Consider the following 18,303-nt stretch of genomic DNA (forward strand, 5'->3'; position numbering starts at 1 on the left):
TTTGATGTTTTCCTCCCTCTCCTTATTCCCTCGTTCCCCAGTGATTTTTTTCTTTTTCTTTTGTTGTGGTTTTTTGTTTCAGGTCGATCACATCAGGCTGATGTCGACCTCATTTTCTCAGTTTTCGACATGAAAAAGTGTCTGAAGCTGAAGCTGAAGCAGCCGACCGGCCGACCAGGAGCTCTGCTGTTTCCGTCTGTCCCTCCTGCTGTGTCGGTATCGGATCCACAGCCAGCGATCAGCCAGCGATCAGCCAGGTAAAGATCAGCCAGGTAAAGATCAGCCAGGTAAAGATCAGCCAGCGATCAGCCAGGTAAAGATCAGCCAGGTAAAGATCAGCCAGGTAAAGATCAGCCAGGTAAAGATCAGCCATCGGTCAGCGGCTCGGCCGCCCGGTCGATGCGGCGAGACGCACCGATCCCGTTCGTCTCTGACGGGAGACGACTGTTTTCTCGCCGTTTTCCCCGCTCACACCCCGACTCCTCCGGATCCGTTCATATGTTGGTGGTGGAGTGCGTGGTGGAGAAGTTCTCCATGCGGAGGCGCACCGCCTTCCCCTTGGGGGCCGGCGGGCGCAGGAGGCGACAGGTGAAGACCTGCCGGCAGGCCTGGCGGAAGTTCTCGGACAGGAAGGCGTAGAGGACGGGGTTGACGCAGGAGTTTCCGTAGGACAGGCAGTGGGAGGCGATGCGGAAGGCGAAGGAGGCGTCGTTCAGCGGGAAGCTGCCGAACTCCACCCACATGGCGATGATGTGATACGGCATCCAGCAGATCAGGAAGGCCGTCACCACCAGCAGCACCGTCTGGGCCGTCTGTCGACACAGAGAGAAGCAACAGGAAAGTTTGACACGACACACTGCGGCGGCACAGATCATTTCACTGACCTGGAAATGAACTCCTCCTGTCTTATTTTCAGGATTAATAACAGATTTGAAGCTCTGCAGAACAAACTGAGAAACAGCCCAGTGGGAAAAGTTTGGGTCAAAGCACAGAGTGATTTCCATCAGACTGTGACTGATTCTTACTTTTTTTCTCACTTAAGTTTTTATGGAGTTTTCACAAAGATATAGACAGAACAGCACATCAGCATCAACACAAAATAACAGTGAATAGTTGTCTGGAAATATTTCAATATTCATACAAATCTATTTTAATTAGGCATTCATTTAGTCGGTGTCATGTCTCTTATAAATGTTCCATTTTTCCCAGTTCTTTTTAAATGTATTCTCTTTGACTCTCAAAGGTATGTCAACTGTTCCATAACAAAAATGTCTTGGACAATTTCCAGCCACTGTTCCTGTGTTGGAGTGTTTACATTAAGCCGACTTCTGGTAACGGCTTTCTTACTTGCTGCAAGTAAAACTTTAGTCAAGTAGAGATCTTCTCTCATCACAACATCTTCAATGTTCCCAAAATACATCACAGGGCAGCACTTTGACTTCATTTAGCCTTCTAACCCTTCTCCACCTCCTCCCTGTGAGCTGTAAAACCTCTGTCCTGCCCCGGCTCGCCGCACAGGGACGAGGCGTAGAAGAAGAGTGGCAGCCATTTTTAAGGCATCCATATGTAAACAACTAGGACACGCCACACAAAAGTGAGATTTTATACTTTATTGCAAATACTTTCAAACAATATGTTTTACTCGTGTGACAGAAAAGCGTTCGAGGACGTCAGAAAGCTCATCAGATCAGCAAAATTCTGGAAACTTTGGCTCCATGAAGTCAAAGTGACACAGAGATTGTTTTCCACGCGGTTTTTGATGAAAGGACTCTGGACTGGCACCCACACAGCGTAGTGCCGGCCCCGACAGGACCAGGAACCGCCTGTTTCCTCCTCAGCCGGCTCCCGACCCGCAGGCTCAACCGACACTCAGAGAGATTTCCAGAAGCAGAGCTGCGTCTGACACAGGGAGGAGGCTGGAGAACTGAAACTTATTTGTACAGTGAAAAACACAGTGATGAAATACACACAGAAGAAATCCAGAAACCAAGATAACAAGCAAAGACAGAACTGGACTGGAAACCAGAATCTAGAAAAAAAGACAAAAGACCAAAAAAAAACTGCAAAACGACAAAATACATAAAGGGAGAAGGGAAATTAAATACAATTCAAACAGCTCTGATAAAGAAAGTGAAGCCACAGGAGAAGTGAGGATGTAGTAATGAGTGTGTGTGTGTGTGTGTGTGTGTGTGTGTGTGTGTGCTTAAAGAGGAAGTTAGGAGGTGTGCAGAGGACTGAGACAGAGTGTCAGTGAGGGAGAACTTCAGGCAGATGGTTAAGTCCTGGCTGAAGTGCCGGTGAAGTGGGTGGAAAAGTGAGGCACCAATTAAAATGCTGCCTGCCTGAATTAAAGCTGAGTCATCAAATCTTCACAGTATGGCGAAGAGCAGAGAGAGTGTGACACATTTCTTTTCCACCTGTCGTCCATCAGCATCTCCACAGTACCCGGTCTGTCACATCGGCCACCAGAGATTTAAAATACATTCCATAAGTACCATAACTTCATTCATTCTGTGACGTAAATGTCAGTTTCCTGGTGGAGAGAAACACAAACAGCTGCTGTCCCGACCAGAGATTCACATTTAATTCACACAGAGGAAAACACTCCAGCAGCCTGTTGTAGTCCAGTCACCGACTCTCCAGTCCAGGGGCCAGCTGCATAAAGATAGACCCGGTCTTAGACTTAAATGTGACTTTAAGTGAAACTTGCTATAGACATTTATATTTACCTGTTCCTACTACTTCTTAGGGCTAGCTGTTCTATTATTTGCCTTTACCCACTTAGTCATTATATCCACATTACTGATGATTATTTATCAAAAATCTCATTGTGTGAATATTTTGTGAAAGCACCAATAGTCATCCCTACAATATTGTCGCAATATCGATATCGAGGTATTTGGTCAAAAATATTGTGATATTTGATTTTGTCCATATGGCCCAGCCCTACTTACAACTGAACATTTAGCCACTGTGTAGAAAATACAGAGATATATGTTGTGTATCACCATTCAGCCTAAAAATACAGAGATATGATTTTTGGTCCATATCGCCCAGCCCTACTACTTCTTGATTGTTGTAGATCTCTAATGTGTTGTTTCTGTCTCTAAAGACTCTCTCTCTTCTTCACTCTTCCCAAAAACCAAAGATTTGCCGTCTTTTATGAAACAGCTTCAGTATTTAAACGTCCCGCTCTGACAGTTAGGTCGACTTGTTGCCATAACAACAAAGTTCTTAACTCATGATTAGCTGGGGGGAAGGTGGCTAACTTTCCTACCTCAAAATAAGTCAGTTGTAATATTTAAGTAACAGACAGTCTTAACTAGACTAGTTCAGCCTGAGAATCTAAGACCAGTCTAACGGCCGAAACACATGGGACACGGACGCGGCGCGACACGTCTGCCGCAGAATGCCCGCAACAGAGCGCGTCCATAATAATCAACTGAAGCTGCTTCATGGACCACGGAAGCCGCGCGCACCCGCGCGGGCATCGCGCGGCTCATCTCTATTTTTGCGCGTCTGGTCTATTTTCCCCTCTACGCGCGGCTACCCGGCCCTCAAACAGGTAAAAACTCCATAGAACTGTGTAAAAAACGAGTCCAATCTGTTTAAAAATGATTAAAATAAATACCTCATTGTACCAGAGGCAATGTGACGCAGCAGAGCAACCTTGTGGGTGTTTTTACATTGCACATTAAAATAAATCAATCAAATCAATGTGTATCCATGATCCTGTAGTTAAAACGATCTAGTTAATTAATTCAATACCAGTTATTTTTATGTTTATTGTATGCACCTCCATGCCAAAGCAAATTCCTTGTACTGTGAAAACTTACTTGGCAATAAACTTTATTCTGATTCTGATTCTGATTCTGATTCTGATTCTGATATAGCCTATACTTCCAAACCAAACCAAATTATCCTACTTGATATCTCCTCAGAAAACCATGCAACCACACGCTACAAAGACAGAGTCTGTGTAGCAGGTAAAAAACCCCGCTCCGCCCCGCCTACGTGAAGCGGCGCGTCTGTGTCCCATGTGTTTCGGCCATAAGGCTTAAACTAGTCTTAAACTAGCTTTATGCAACTGGCCCCAAGTCGAGTTCCAAGTCCTCAATGTTCCAATCCTAGTCCATAGTCGAGTCCTCAGGTCATGTCTGAGTCTAGTCTCCAGTTCTCAGTATTTAAGTCCAAGTGGTTCAGTGATCCTGCTGGAACTGTCTTTCCTCAACGGACCTTTTACATATTTTACATTTGGCTCGACTGATTTGAGCTCAGGATCTCTGGTGGGAAAAACCTCACGTCATTTGTGGGACCGACCGACCGGCAGAGTGACAAATCATTTCTGTCCTTCCCTCTCTTGGCTCTGTGGCTCCCAGCCTCACAGACTCAGTGAGCAGTTCCTCTTCACCTTTCAGCTGTGACGGAAAGTTTCTGCCCAAATAAAGTTTGTTGAGGGACGGAGGGAATCTCATGGCCACTGAGGTAAGTTACCTCAAAATCATTTGAAAACCTGACAGATTTGCAATTAAAAATTAAAAACTTAACTGTGGACACCTCCCATGATTCCCCACTTCCTCCAGGTGGGAACCAGGCAGGAACCAGGTGGGGAACCAGGTGGGAACAAGGTGGGAACCAGGCAGGAACCAGGTGGGGAACCAGGTGGGAACAAGGTGGGAACCAGGCAGGAACCAGGCAGGAACTAGGTGGGAACCAGGCAGGAACCAGGTGGGGAACCAGGTGGGAACCAGGCCTCCACCCCACTGATACCCCTTTTCCACCAACATGGAACAGGTTCCTTGCACCTAATCTTGAACCGTTTGGAGCATTTCGACCAAAAATAAATTGGTTCGGAACCCGAAAAGTTGGTTCTCAGCTGGAACCAAAAAATATCAGGTTTTCAAGTGTGAACCGTGATGACATCAGTGGGCGTGTCATATTCTACAGGTAGAACAACAGAACAAAAGCTCGCAGGTAATCAATGTGATCCGCCATCTTGCTACTACTGTTTACTTCCTGTGCGTTGTGCAAAGCCCTCCTGATGACACATCCTTCATTACAATGGTTCCACTCAAAACTGGTGGAAACGCGGGCCGGTTCACTAGATAGAACCAAGGTTCCAAGAATCCTGAACGGAACCGGTTCAAGAACCAGAGCTAATTTGGTGCAAAAGAGATGAGAGAGACAGCTCGGTCTCCTCGTGTATCAGACCTCCTGCTCTCAGCAGCCCAGCTAGCGTGTGAAAATATCAAAACCCTGAACTGGTTTTGAACCGGTTTTCATTCATGGCAAACCAGTGTTTCACCTCTTGCTGAGACGGGCTGCTGCCCACCAAACAGAGTCAGGTGAACCGGGTCCGGATGGATCCAGGACTGTCAGACGGTCTGGAAGAACCGAGTCGGCGGAGCGGAGCGGAGCGGTTCAGTTCTGTCAGCTGATCTGTCTTCACTCTGCTTTATTTCCCAGCAGGCCGTTCACCTGCAGACCGACAGGATCAGAAGATCCTCCGATCATCCTTACAGATCTGACCAGTAACCCACTGGCCCAGGGTATATGCAGGAAAAGTTAAGTTCAATACCTTTTAAGACCTTTTCAATATATTTTCAGACACTTGGAGCTGTAACCGGTTACATCAGCGACACCTTTAACTTACATTTCCTTTACATTGATTTTGAGATCGCAAAACAAAACAGTCTTAGTTTGCGATCACTTCTATGGATCACTGGATCAATACAACAGAATTCAGATCGGCCGGGAGGGAACAAAGCTCGAGAGAATAAGTTGAGTGACTAACCCAAAGGCAAGGTTTATTAAAAGTAATAACAGTAACACGCTCACACACGCTCACACACACACACACACACACACACACACACACACACACACACACACACACACACACGGTCATTAACAAAATCTCTGTGGTCTTTGCATGCTTTCTCTCTTTCCCGTTCACCTTCCATAGTTCTTTCCACTTACTGACAGCCGACACAGAAGAATCCTAAATTCGGCGTCTCTTGACTTCCCTTCTTCACCTCCTCTGTTTCACATCATCATGACAGTCTGTCACACTGTGACCTCTGACCCTCACTACTGTTTGTTTGTGCTGCTGTTGATCTAAGAAGTGAAGCTTGTTGTACTGCTGCACGTTTTATAAATCTGTGTTCAGAATATAAATCTGTGTTCAGGATATAAATCTGTGTTCAGGATATAAATCTGTGTTCAGGATATAAATCTGTGTTCAGGATATAAATCTGTGTTCAGGATATAAATCTGTGTTCAGGATATAAATCTGTGTTCAGAATATAAATCTGAGTTCAGAATATAAATCTGTGTTCAGAATATAAATCTGAGTTCAGAATATAAATGTGTGTGGGACAAACAGCTTCACTGTGGGCGGGTGTGTTTTGTGTACTTCCTCCTGTCTGTCCCGGGCCGTCTGTCTCTGATCCACCCCGGGGTGTGTGTGTGTGTGTGTGTGTGTGTCTGTGTGTGTGTGTGTGTGTGTGGGGGGGGTGTTCTTCCTTGACTCTCTTTGATGTGCAGCAGAAGCCGATGTTTTCTCTCTGGAAAACAATCATCGGACAATTCCTCGCACATTCCTGTCTGCTGCAGCTTCCTGCCTCTGTCCTGTTCTCTCTTCTTCGGTGGTGTCCGAGGCTCGTGTTCTCTCTTCTTCGGTGGTGTCCGAGGCTCGTGTTCTCTCTTCTTCGGTGGTGTCCGAGGCTCGTGTTCTCTCTTCTTCGGTGGTGTCCGAGGCTCGTGTTCTCTCTTCTTCGGTGGTGTCCGAGGCTCGTGTTCTCTCTTCTTCGGTGGTGTCCGAGGCTCGTGTTCTCTCTTCTCCGGTGGTGTCCGAGGCTCGTGTTCTCTCTTCTTCGGTGGTGTCCGAGGCTCGTGTTCTCTCTTCTCCGGTGGTGTCCGAGGCTCGTGTTCTCTCTTCTTCGGTGGTGTCTGAGGCTCGTGTTCTCTCTTCTTTAGTGGTGTCCGAGGCTCGTGTTCTCTCTTCTTCGGTGGTGTCTGAGGCTCGTGTTCTCTCTTCTTTAGTGGTGTCCGAGGCTCGTGTTCTCTCTTCTTCGATGCTGTCCGAGGCTCAGTGTCTCTCTTCTTCGGTGGTGTCCGACACTTGTGTCCTCTCTTCTTCAGTGGTGTCCGAGGCTCAGTGTCTCTCTTCTTCGGTGGTGTCCGACGCTTGTGTCCTCTCTTCTTCAGTGGTGTCCGAGGCTCAGTGTCTCTCTTCTTCGGTGGTGTCCGACGCTTGTGTCCTCTCTTCTTCAGTGGTGTCCGACGCTCGTGTTCTCTCTTCTTCAGTGGTGTCCGACGCTTGTGTTCTCTCTTCTTCGGTGGTGTCCGAGTCTCGGTTTCTCTCTTCTTCAGTGGTGTCTGAGGCTTCATTCACACTGCATGTGACTCAGATCTGATGTCAGAAAAAATTCAAACAGCGTAACGTTATGAAAGTCAACACCAAAGCACCAAACACACGATCTGTGTGTTCTGCAGACCGGAGCCGGTCTGATCCGTCCCGCTGGCTCGGCGGTCTGAGGTGGACCATGTGACCACGGCGTCCCGGGGTCCGGTCCGACCGACCCGGGACCTCTGTCACATGTCATCCTCCTCTCTCCCAATCTGTCCCTCTCTCTACTTTCAACTGTTATATAAAATAAAAAATGCCCACAAAATAATAGAAAAAGAGTAAGAAAAAGAAAACGGATGTAAATCTGAGAGACAGACAACAGACAGCTGTCATTTAAACTTGAGCCTGGGCGGACAGACGAAGCGGATCAGTGGAAATCTCCCTGACAGCTGATGCTGGATCTGATGCTGGATCTAATGCTGGGTCTGATGCTGGATCTGATGCGGTCTGACCTGACTTCACCTCAAATGCTGTTTTCTCTCTCCTGTCTTCTCTCAGGTTTATGATGGCAGCATAATTTGGAAAAAAGCTCCAGCTGCTCTCTGAAAGCTTCTTCCTCTCCAGCTGAGCGACGGAGCCGTAAAAAGTACAAACTCCATCTGTCTCCAGGAGGAGGACTCCACAGGAACGCTGTCCATCATTTTAATGGCGAAGAAACGAAATCATCAAGGCGGAATCATCATCAAGGCTCAGTCTGATCCTCAGTGCCACAGGTTTGAATCCTTCCTCCGGCTTCCCCTCTCTCTGTCCTGTCTCTCTCTAATGTGACTGTCTAATAAAGCTGAAATAAAATTTTAAAAAAGTGAAAGTTACTGCGGGTCATGAGCGCCATGTTCCCGCTCGTTTCAGTTCGGCTCCTGTCTGTGTTCATCAGGCAAGTACAAAAATACAGTGAAATAAATGCCAGATCAGCCCAACCCTCCCTCCCTAACACCACCACCCACCCCATACCCCCCAGAGCCCATCCCCCCTAACCCACACACGAACATCCCCCCCCCCCCCTTCAGGTCCGACAACTAATTCTTTCAGAGTATGTACCTATACAGAGAAAAATAAATAATTAAAAACAGTACAGGAAAGAGAAAAGAAACAGCAATCACTATAAAACAAACATGTCTGATCTACACATGACAGTTGGATTCAATACTTGCTTGAATATTAAAGGAGTTTTATGTTGTGGACTCTGTCTCCAGAATGTTAGAAAACCCCCCAAATCTTTTTAAACTCTCCAGGCTTTATTTCATTTGGTATACATGACGCTAATTCAATAGTCCATCTAGTAGATGTAGGTGGTTGTTCATCTTTCCATTGCATGGCTATACATTTGTTGGCTGTGATAAGGGCAAGTCTAATAAATTTGAGTTTGTTTTTATTGACCTTTATCATAGATGTGTCACCCAGTAGGGTTACCTGTTCCAGCTTTCTGTCTGTTCAGTTGTTCAGTCCACAGGCTGCTGAAGGAAAAACAACAAGAGCCGGACTTGTTTCCACAGGAAGTGGTCTACAGTTTCCTGAGTGACCTGATGACCACACGACTCCCCGGTGCATTCTGGGAGAGACAAATGGAGCGGCCTCTGATCAGAAAACAAGCGACTTCTCAGCAGGAAGCAGAGGAAGAAACACGGACCGACACAAACCACAAACCACAAACCACAAACCGCTGCAGACACAAACACAAACACCAACACTAACAAACCAACATGGTGAGGCTCTGCAGGAGGAGCAGACGGCCTGATGGGAAGCTGCTGCCAGCCTCCAGCAGAGCAAACCAAGCTCACCCTGATCTGACTGCTGCAAACTGATGTTTATTCACCAATGTGAAACGCTCTGTATTATTTCAGAATCCAAGACAATAGCTTCCAAACAGAACCAAAATGCCACTAAAAAAAATCAGATCATGGTGATAAAAAATCCCCTCTGAAAACAACTTGTCTTACCCTGGAGCACACACACACACACACACACACACACTCACACACACACACACACACACACACACACACACACACACACACACTCACACACACACACACACACACACACACACACACACACACACACACTCACACACACACACACACACACACACACTCACACACACACACACACACACACACACACACACTCACACACACACACACACACACACACACACTCACACACACACACACACACACACACTCACACACACACACACACACACACACATTAGCGCTGCCCTGCTGTACTTCCCAGGACATTCAGCGATCTTTCTCCAGTTCTCAAACTCTACTAACTCTTCTATTAACAAAAGGCAGATAACTTCTGAACGGATTCACGTGACATCATCGGACTCTGTGGCCAATCAGCAGACAGAAGATGAGACAAACCTCCCCTCCATTATCGGACCAATCAGACAGCACGGAGGCAGCGGAGAGCCCAGAACCGACCTGCTGGTTTCTCCAAACCTTGGTCCAGTGGCAGAAGAGCAGCTCTGATGTAAACTGAACAGATAGAGAGCTGATTGGTTAAAGGGTAACTTCTAGCCTGGTATCCAGCCCCTATGAATCGCAGTTTTCAGCACTCTTCAAATTTGCATGGCGATTCATAAGGGTCTGGACGCAAGCCTATCCACTGGCAGTTATTTCGGACAGATACTGTCCGAGATACCTGATTGGCTGGTCGATGTAGGCGGGACTAATCTACTGATGATGTCATTACAGAGCGCAGCAACCATAGCAACAACAACAACAACCAACATGGCAGCAGCACCGGAAAAGGAATTGGATGATAGCGAGCTAGATTTAGCGATTTCATCAGTCCTTAAAAAACTTACTGGCATTGATGAATTAAAACAGAAACAATCCGTGTGTTTAAAAGCCTTTTTCAGAGGTCAGGATGTTTTCACGGTGCTTCCCACCGGCTTTGGTCAGAGCTTCATTTACCTGCTCGCTCCTCTGGTGGCTACAGAAACAGGACTGTGCCAAATCTTCTTGTTATTGTCATTTGTCTGTCGGTCACTCTTATGGAAGATCGAGTGAAAGAGGCAAAATTTGGTATTTCTGCCTTGTGACTTGTAGTGGACTCCGCAAAGGAAATACAGGAAGAACGAGGACGATCAAGTAGTCCTGGGGCCTGGAGCTCGACGACAAGCGGCAACAAATGACGACAAATGATATCGTCTCCGACGGTTAAGGATCAGTTGCTTTGAATTGTCGTTGACGAGGTTCATCTCACTCAAAAATGGTTTGTAGCCGACAACAATAACACACTGCTGTCTTCACTGGGAAGTGAAGGCCGCCATGATTGTTGTTGCTATGGCGCGCCTCCAGATTACATCAATCTGCTTTGCTGCTGTTATCGGTCAAAGAGTTTGATCATTGAGAACTAACAGCAACCAATCGGTGGGGGCAAGAAATTACGTCACCGAATCAGTGGCGGATAGGCTGCGTCCAGACCCTTATGAATCACCATGCAAATTCGAAGAGTGCTGAAAACTGCGATTCATAGGGGCTGGATACCAGGCTAGGTATCTTCAGTATTTTTCAACCTATTTTCCCATGTTTTTGTGTCTAAGTGACTAATGGGGACAACAATTTTTGAAATTGGTCCAGTATTGAGCGAGATCTCTTCAGCCGGCAGCTGAAACAGGCTGCAGGATGATCTGACCGGACAAACCGAACCGTCAATGTCCGTCCACTAAAAGTCTTGTTTTGTTTCTGCCACTGACAGGCTCAGACTGTTATTATAAGTGTCTGACAACATTATGGAGAGGATCCTACAGACAAATGAAATGTTTTTCTTTACCTTTGACGCTTGATCCGGTCTGTGTGTAACCAAGTCTCACTCAAGTCTCACTCAAGTCTCACGAGAGTTGAGTTGTTGCAGGAAGTCAACTGTGGAAACCTGAGTGAGAGTTGGAGAGAGGAGTGCCAGGAGGAGTTTGTTGTTTTGGAGTACAGAAATCGTAGCTTAGTGTTAAAACAATGGTTTGTGTTTGCGCATTTCCGAATTGTGCCAACAAAATGTTGTGCAACACTTCGCTCAGCTTTCATAGAATACCTTTGTTGGATAGGGACACGCTGAAGTTGTGGCTAGTTCTGCTAGTTCTGTTCAATACTGGACCAATTTCAAAAATTGTTGTCCCCTTTAGTCACTTAGACACAAAAAGACGGGAAAATAGGGTCCAGGTTGAAAAATACCGAAGTTACCCTTTAAAAGTGTGCAGAATGTGAACAGCAGATGTCCCATTCAGGTCCAGTCAGGAAAATGTGAAACCAGTTGGTGAGGGTGTAACGTTTAGGTGAAAATCCGACATGTGGAACTGGAATATCTTGACAGCTGCATGGTGCTGGAGGAGGGATGAGCTCTACTGACCTGCAAATATCATATGCTGAAGGGGATTTATGGATCTCAGAAGTAGAAGTTAAACCACACACACACACACACACACACACACACACACACACACACACTCATACTGCCAGCACTCCCATGAGTCTTTGGCCCCACTCCAGCGTTTTGCCTTCTTTGAAAGAGCAGATGGAGCTGCAGCTTCATGACTGGAGGAGCAGAACTGACTGAAAAGCTTAATGACAGGAAAGAAAGTGTGGAGGAAGAGGAGAGAATCTGTGAAGCAGCAGACGAAGGAGAAAACTGCTGCTCAACTCAGACTGAGGAGCATCTCAGTCCAGACTGAAGGGTTTACATTTACAGCTGATGCTCCTATCAGAGAGACAGAATCTGATCGGTTTCTTCTCCTCCTTCAGTTGAGGAGTGAACGATGACCTTTGACCTCTGGTGGCAACGAGAGTCTCAGTCCTCTAACAAGAGAACTGACACTCCAACTGCAGGGAACCCCCCCGAAACACAAGGGATTATGGGTAGAAGGAGACGGAAAGTCTAGCAGAACAAAATGAAGTCTGGACTGATGCTCATATTCTGCTGTTTCTTCTTCTTTTCTAACTAGTGTGAACACCACAGAAGAAGAGACAGACAAGTCCATCATGCTAGATAAAGTTACAGGAAGTGGAATCAGATATGTTTTACACACACACACACACACACACACACACACACACACACACACACACACACACACACACACCCTTCAGGCCTGAAGTCCTGGTTGGTTTGTAATCAGACAGTTTGAACCAAAACAAACCAAATACAGCTGTGATTTAAATTCATCTGAACCTCTTGTTCCCTGAAGACGTTCCTCTCTGTGTGAACAGAGTCTCAGCAGTCGTTGACGAAGAGAAAACTCTGGGAACCTTCATCCAGTCGATTAAAAATATCTGGATTTCAACCACAAAGATCCATCGATCCGCCTCCGCCTGGCTGACTCTGATCTGACTGGAGCCAGACGCTGCTGGAGGCTTGTGGGTCAAAGTTCAGCAGAAGTTTGAGGATCACAGCGAGGCTCCACTGTGTTCCTCACAGCTGAGAACATCAGCTCAGAAAACACTCTTCACCTCCACCTCCTGCTTTAGGGAGGCTCATGTGGAGGAGGAGAGGAGAGGTGAGGAGAGAAGAAGAGGAGAGAAGGAGAAGAAAAAGAGATGGGAAGAGAAGAAGGGAAGAGGAGAGAAGAGAAGAAGGGAAGGGAAGAGAGGAAGAAGAGGAGAGAGAGGAGGAAAGAAGAGATGAAGAGAAGAACAAGAGGAAGAAGAAGAAGAGAGGATGTGTCATATCCATCCTCCCAGTAAAGTAAAGCCTCTCCTTTAAAAACACTGAGTTCATCTGAGAACCTTCTTTGTGTTTTCACCCTGCTGAAATTAGAGCTGCAACGATTAATCGATTAATCGTTAATAGCTTGAGACTTGACTTGATGCATGAAGAGAAGACTTGAGACTGGACTTGACTTGGGTTCTGGTGACTTGGGACTTGACTCTGACTTGTACTCTGATGACTTGAAAAGGTTTCTAAAGTCTTGACTTGAGATCTTGTGTTTGTGTAAATGACTTAGATTGAAAGTGATGAGATTTGTTCCAGCGGACGACTGAATTTAAATTCTGTTTTCTGAATTTGTATGGAATGATTGAATTTATTGAAGTTGAAACTGATTATAGAAATCAAACTCATGATGCTCTTACCAAGTTTTTATCCTATTAAAACCATATTGCATTGAAAAGTCCTAGATATTTAGTTTTCTTTAAGATATTAAATTGATACTGGACTCTTGATTTGTTCTGACTTGACTTGGTGATCTACATTTAGACTTGAGACTTGACATTAATGACTTGACGTGGACTTGACTTGGTAATCTAGACTTGGGACTTGACTTGAGACTTGAGCCTCAAGACCTGAGACTGACTTGGGACTCGAGCGAAGTTGACTTGGTCTCACCTCTGGAACAAAGACATTCTACTTACTTTGAATGATTTAAATCTTCTAACAGTTGTAGATATCCCTCTAGTTTCTAGTTATGTTTCTAGATGTGGATGGACCTGTAGAGAGAGACCTGTCCTGTCCCATCCCGTCCCATCCTGTCCTGTCCCATCCCATCCTGTCCTGTCCTGTCCCATCCCATCCTGTCCTGTCCTGTCCCATCCCATCCTGTCCCGTCCCATCCCATCCTGTCCTGTCCCATCCCATCCTGTCCTGTCCCATCCTGTCCTGTCCCATCCCATCCTGTCCCGTCCCATCCTGTCCTGTCCCATCCTGTCCTGTCCCATCCTGTCCTGTCCTGTCCCATCCCGTCCTGCAGTCGGTGCAGACTGACACTGTGGAGTGGAGACAGAGGGAATATCCTCTATTCTTAGTCATCCTATCTAAATATTTATCCTGACAACTGACAAAACTATAAATATCCCTGATCCAAAAGCAGTAAAGATATTCTTTACTGCACTAAAGACTTTAAACAGTGAGCATGCTGGCAGTAGATTACTGTGAAGTAGACCTGGTCCGGAGCTTTAATGTGTCCTGCTCAGTGTTGAGCGTCACACAGGGTGGGCTGCTGCTGGAGCCCGTCCAGCCAGGCTGGAAAACCTGCTGAAGAGTCCTGGAGCAAAACACCGAGTCCCTCCTGACACCAGACACCAGGGGCTGGACCTAGGCTCCATCTGACGGCTTAAAACATGTGACTTTAAAGGAATAGTCCATCAAAATAATGACAATTTTGTCAGTAAATACGTTTACATGGATAGCAATAATCCCACTATTGGCCTTTTTCTAAATAAAACAATATCCACGCCTTCCATTCATGTTCCTGTCTCCAGCTGCGGAGCAAAGTCCGGTCAGCAGGACAGAGGAGGATCACCGGAGACTCGGACAGTTTCAGACTTTACTGAAAACTTCATGATGTCCGTTCCCCTCTAAGTCCTGAGCATGCTCAGTTTCAGCTTCTCCTGTCAGTCTCTTTCTCCTCTGGAACAAATCTCCCAGTTCAATTAACACTGACTGATTTTCTGTGTATAGTCAATATCCAACACTTAACTGTGAATATACTGTTGGGACTGAATTTACATGGCAAAGCCGCTCGATAAATTTGAAATTATTAATTACAAAGGAAGAATGAGAACCTGTTCAATTAAGTAGCACTCTTCATTATGCAGCGAGTGTGGAAATAAGTGTGAGTGCGTCACGACACACACAGCATTAAACAGCTTTGGTTTTTCTAAGAAAGACGCCATCCATTTCCTGCCTTGCAGTGACTTTGGGCCTGGGAGGCTAATTAAATATAAAGATAAGAGTATGCTGTTTGCCTTGTTTCCATAATCATGAATAGGATTTTTCCTTTCCTCCCTGTGAAAACTGTCAGTCTCTCTGTCTCAGTAAAGAGATTTTCCACATTCTGTGTTTTCTCCTGTAAACTGCTCTATGTCTGAGAAAAGTCAGTAAATAAATTGTTTAAAAAAACAAGAAGAGATTTTCCACCACAAACTTTTTATTCCCCTTGTTATTTCCCCTGTTGATTTCCATCACAGATCCTACTGCTGTTCTACCATTTTCCACCATTTCTTCTGTTGTGTTTTGGATTCTGTTGTGTCTTATCTTGTCATAAAACCTTTTGGAGTTGTTGTTGTTTTATTGGTTTTGAGCTTAGAGTTTGTGTGACTGCAGGCTTGTAGAGAGCGAAGCTGTGCTGGCTTTTCAAACTCCACCTGCTGGACCAAGAGAATCACTGAACTAAATACTTTGTTCCTGCCTAGTTTAGTTAGTTAGTTCTTCCTGTACTTCAACTTCACTTCTACCGTACTGCCTGGTGTACGAGCACACACTGGATCCTGAGCAGAGATGTATAGTCAAGACCACAATCGAGTCCAGGTCAAGTTCAAGACCAGGTCCAGTCAAAACTGAGCCCAAAATATAATAATAATAATAATAATAATAATAAAAGGATTAACAACAACAACAACAACAACAACAACAATAATAATAATAATAATAATAATAATAGTAATAATAACTAAATTTTCCGAAAAAATGTGTGTGCTTGCTGTCCTAGCAACAGTCCCTTTGACTTGGTCTTTGCTAGTTTTGCAAAGTGGTGGCTAGCATGTTGCCTGTGGTTTCTAGGTGGTTTCTGGAGGGTTCACAGGTGATGTGAATAAAATCTGCTGCTGTGTGTCTTGTGCTTTTCCGTTTTTTCTGTATCATTCTGTTCTATGGCTGATTGTGGATCAGTTAGATCTAGTTAGGCGCATTCACAGAAATAAATTAACTTGAATTCTCAAAAGGAGTCCAGACCGAGTCCAGACCGAGTCCTGACCGAGTCCAGACCTGAACAGAGCGAGTCCTGTTCAAGTCCAAAACGGAAATAAGCAATAAACAAAGTAACAAATCTGATCTTCTGTCTGTTATATTAGTTCACACACTGCAGCGGCAGCGACAGGTTTCCTGCTCTCCATTTTGCTTTTTACGGTACTTCTCTAATTCCACTGTTCCTCATGGTGATTGGCTGAGAGAATCACATGGTCGGGGTTCTCTCACAGCACAATACCAGGTTTGGAATCATGGGAAAATGCTGTGAGGGAATCGTGTCGATCGTCAGTCAGAGGCACTGAGTCAGCAGATCTTGTTTCTACAGATCAGTCCAGTCAGCTCAGCTGTTTCCTCTCACTGAGTCTCTAAACATGTTTTCAGCAGACGATGATGAGCTGCAGCCAATAACATGAATAAACATGAGCATCTAACCAATACTGCAACCCAGTGGTTTGATTACAGCAGCAGTTAGAGAATGGTTATAATGGTTTGAGATTTCCTCAAAATCTGAAATGTGGTAATCATTTCTGCTCCGGAGGCAAAATGATGAATTTAAAATCAGTCGGCAATCAGTCTGAACTATCGGCCAAGAGAAGTCCAGTTTAATCTGTGATGTTTTGTTTAATAGCTTCTGCACATGCAGTAAATCATTTTCAAATGTTCCTTTTTCTGTCATGCTTTGGGAAAGTAGCTGCTATCCTGGGTATAAATTAAATTATTATCTTACCACATGCAAGACAAGCCAAGCTGCAGCCAGCAGATCAGTTTCACCGACCGGTGAGTCAGATGTTCACTGACTGGACAGTTCAACATGAAATCAGAGCTTGAGGAAAAGACCCAAGGCTCCAAAACTGTTTAAAAGCCTCTATTTTACTGTCTGTTTATAACTGAGAAGAGAAGAGAAGAGAGGAGAGGAGAGGAGAGGAGAGAAGAGAAGAGAAGAGAAGAGAAGAGAAGAGAAGAGGAGAGAAGAGGAGGGAAGAGAAGAGGAGAGGAGAGGAGAGGAGAGGAGAGGAGAGGAGAGGAGAGGAGAGGAGAGAAGGGAAGAGAAGAGGAAAGGAGAGGAGAGGAGAGGAGAGGAGAGGAGAGGAGAGAAACACAGTGAGTATATAAAAGGGCTTGTGATAAGAAAGTTGCTGATTCAAATCTGCAGACCAACAGGGAAAATGATGGCGAGGAAAGTGAAGCAGTAACACTCTCCCTCCCTCCCTCTCTCTCTCTTTCCCTCCCTCTCTCTCTCTCTCTCTCCCTCTCTCTCTCTCTCTCCCTCCCTCTCTCTCCCTCCCTCTCTCTCTCCCTCCCTCCCTCCCTCTCTCTTTCCCTCCCTCTCTCTCTCTCTCTTTCTCTCTCTCTCTCTCAATTCAATTCACTGAGCTTTATTGGCAGGACGTACATGTGCACACGTTGCCAAAGCATAGATTCAAACATAAATGCGAGAACTAAAGTAAAATAAAATGAAATAAACTGCATATTAAATATATAGATTCATCACATAGAATATTTCTGGACAGTAACAACAATAACAGTGGTGATTACAAAAAAGCAAAGTTACAGAAGAGTTTACAGAGTTGATGGGTTTCTTAGATTATGGCATGACATCATCATGACATCATCATGACATCACATACTGAGCACAGAGTTCTACTGTTTCAACATTTTCTCTCTCCCTCTCCCTCTCCCTCCCTCTCCCTCCCTCTCTCTCTCTCTCCCTCTCCCTCCCTCTCTCTCTCTCTCTCTCTCTCTCCCTCCCTCTCTCTCTCTCTCTCTCTCTCTCTCTCTCTCTCTCTCCCTCCCTCTCTCTCTCAGCAGCTGCTGTCTGCTCCATGTGCCCATGAGCAAGGCACTGATCAGTCTGTTCTGACCGGGCAGCTCCCAGTGTGACTGAGTGAAACTGAGAGGATGTGAAGCAACTCTGTGTTTAAAAAGAGCAAAACCTTTCACAGATGGACAAATGTTTAAAAAGCCAAAACAACAGAAATAATATGAACCTGAAGTGCAGGAGGCAGCCTGTTAACCTGCAGGTGAGCTTTATGAACACAGCCAGTGTGCACAGAAAAACAAAAGGTGCCGGAAATGGTTCTTCGGAGCGATGCCATAGAAGAACCATTTCTGTAGTACCTCAGTTCTTTAAAAAAAACATGTTTTCTCTCCTTTGCTTAGACTCCTGCATTGTGTTTGTTTCTCTGTTCTTGTGTCGCCTCATTTGC

At 45.5% G+C, this 18,303-nt stretch overlaps 1 protein-coding gene across 1 annotated transcript in view; it reads right to left on the reverse strand.

The window, feature by feature from the left end:
• Positions 1-494: 494 nt before the first annotated feature.
• The window catches only part of galr1b (galanin receptor 1b), a 40,404-nt gene continuing 22,595 nt past the window's right edge, over positions 495-18,303 (reverse strand). The window contains exon 3 of the mRNA XM_071513457.1: positions 495-812. Coding sequence (XP_071369558.1) covers positions 495-812 — 318 coding nt within the window. The remainder of the gene's footprint in view (positions 813-18,303) is intronic.

This window comes from Centroberyx affinis, unplaced genomic scaffold (genome assembly GCF_046629955.1).
Source record: "Centroberyx affinis isolate AG114_WGS23_722 - 3 ecotype Tasmania unplaced genomic scaffold, CSIRO-AGI_Caff_v1 ptg007186l_1, whole genome shotgun sequence".
Classification (NCBI taxonomy): Eukaryota; Metazoa; Chordata; class Actinopteri; order Beryciformes; family Berycidae; genus Centroberyx; species Centroberyx affinis.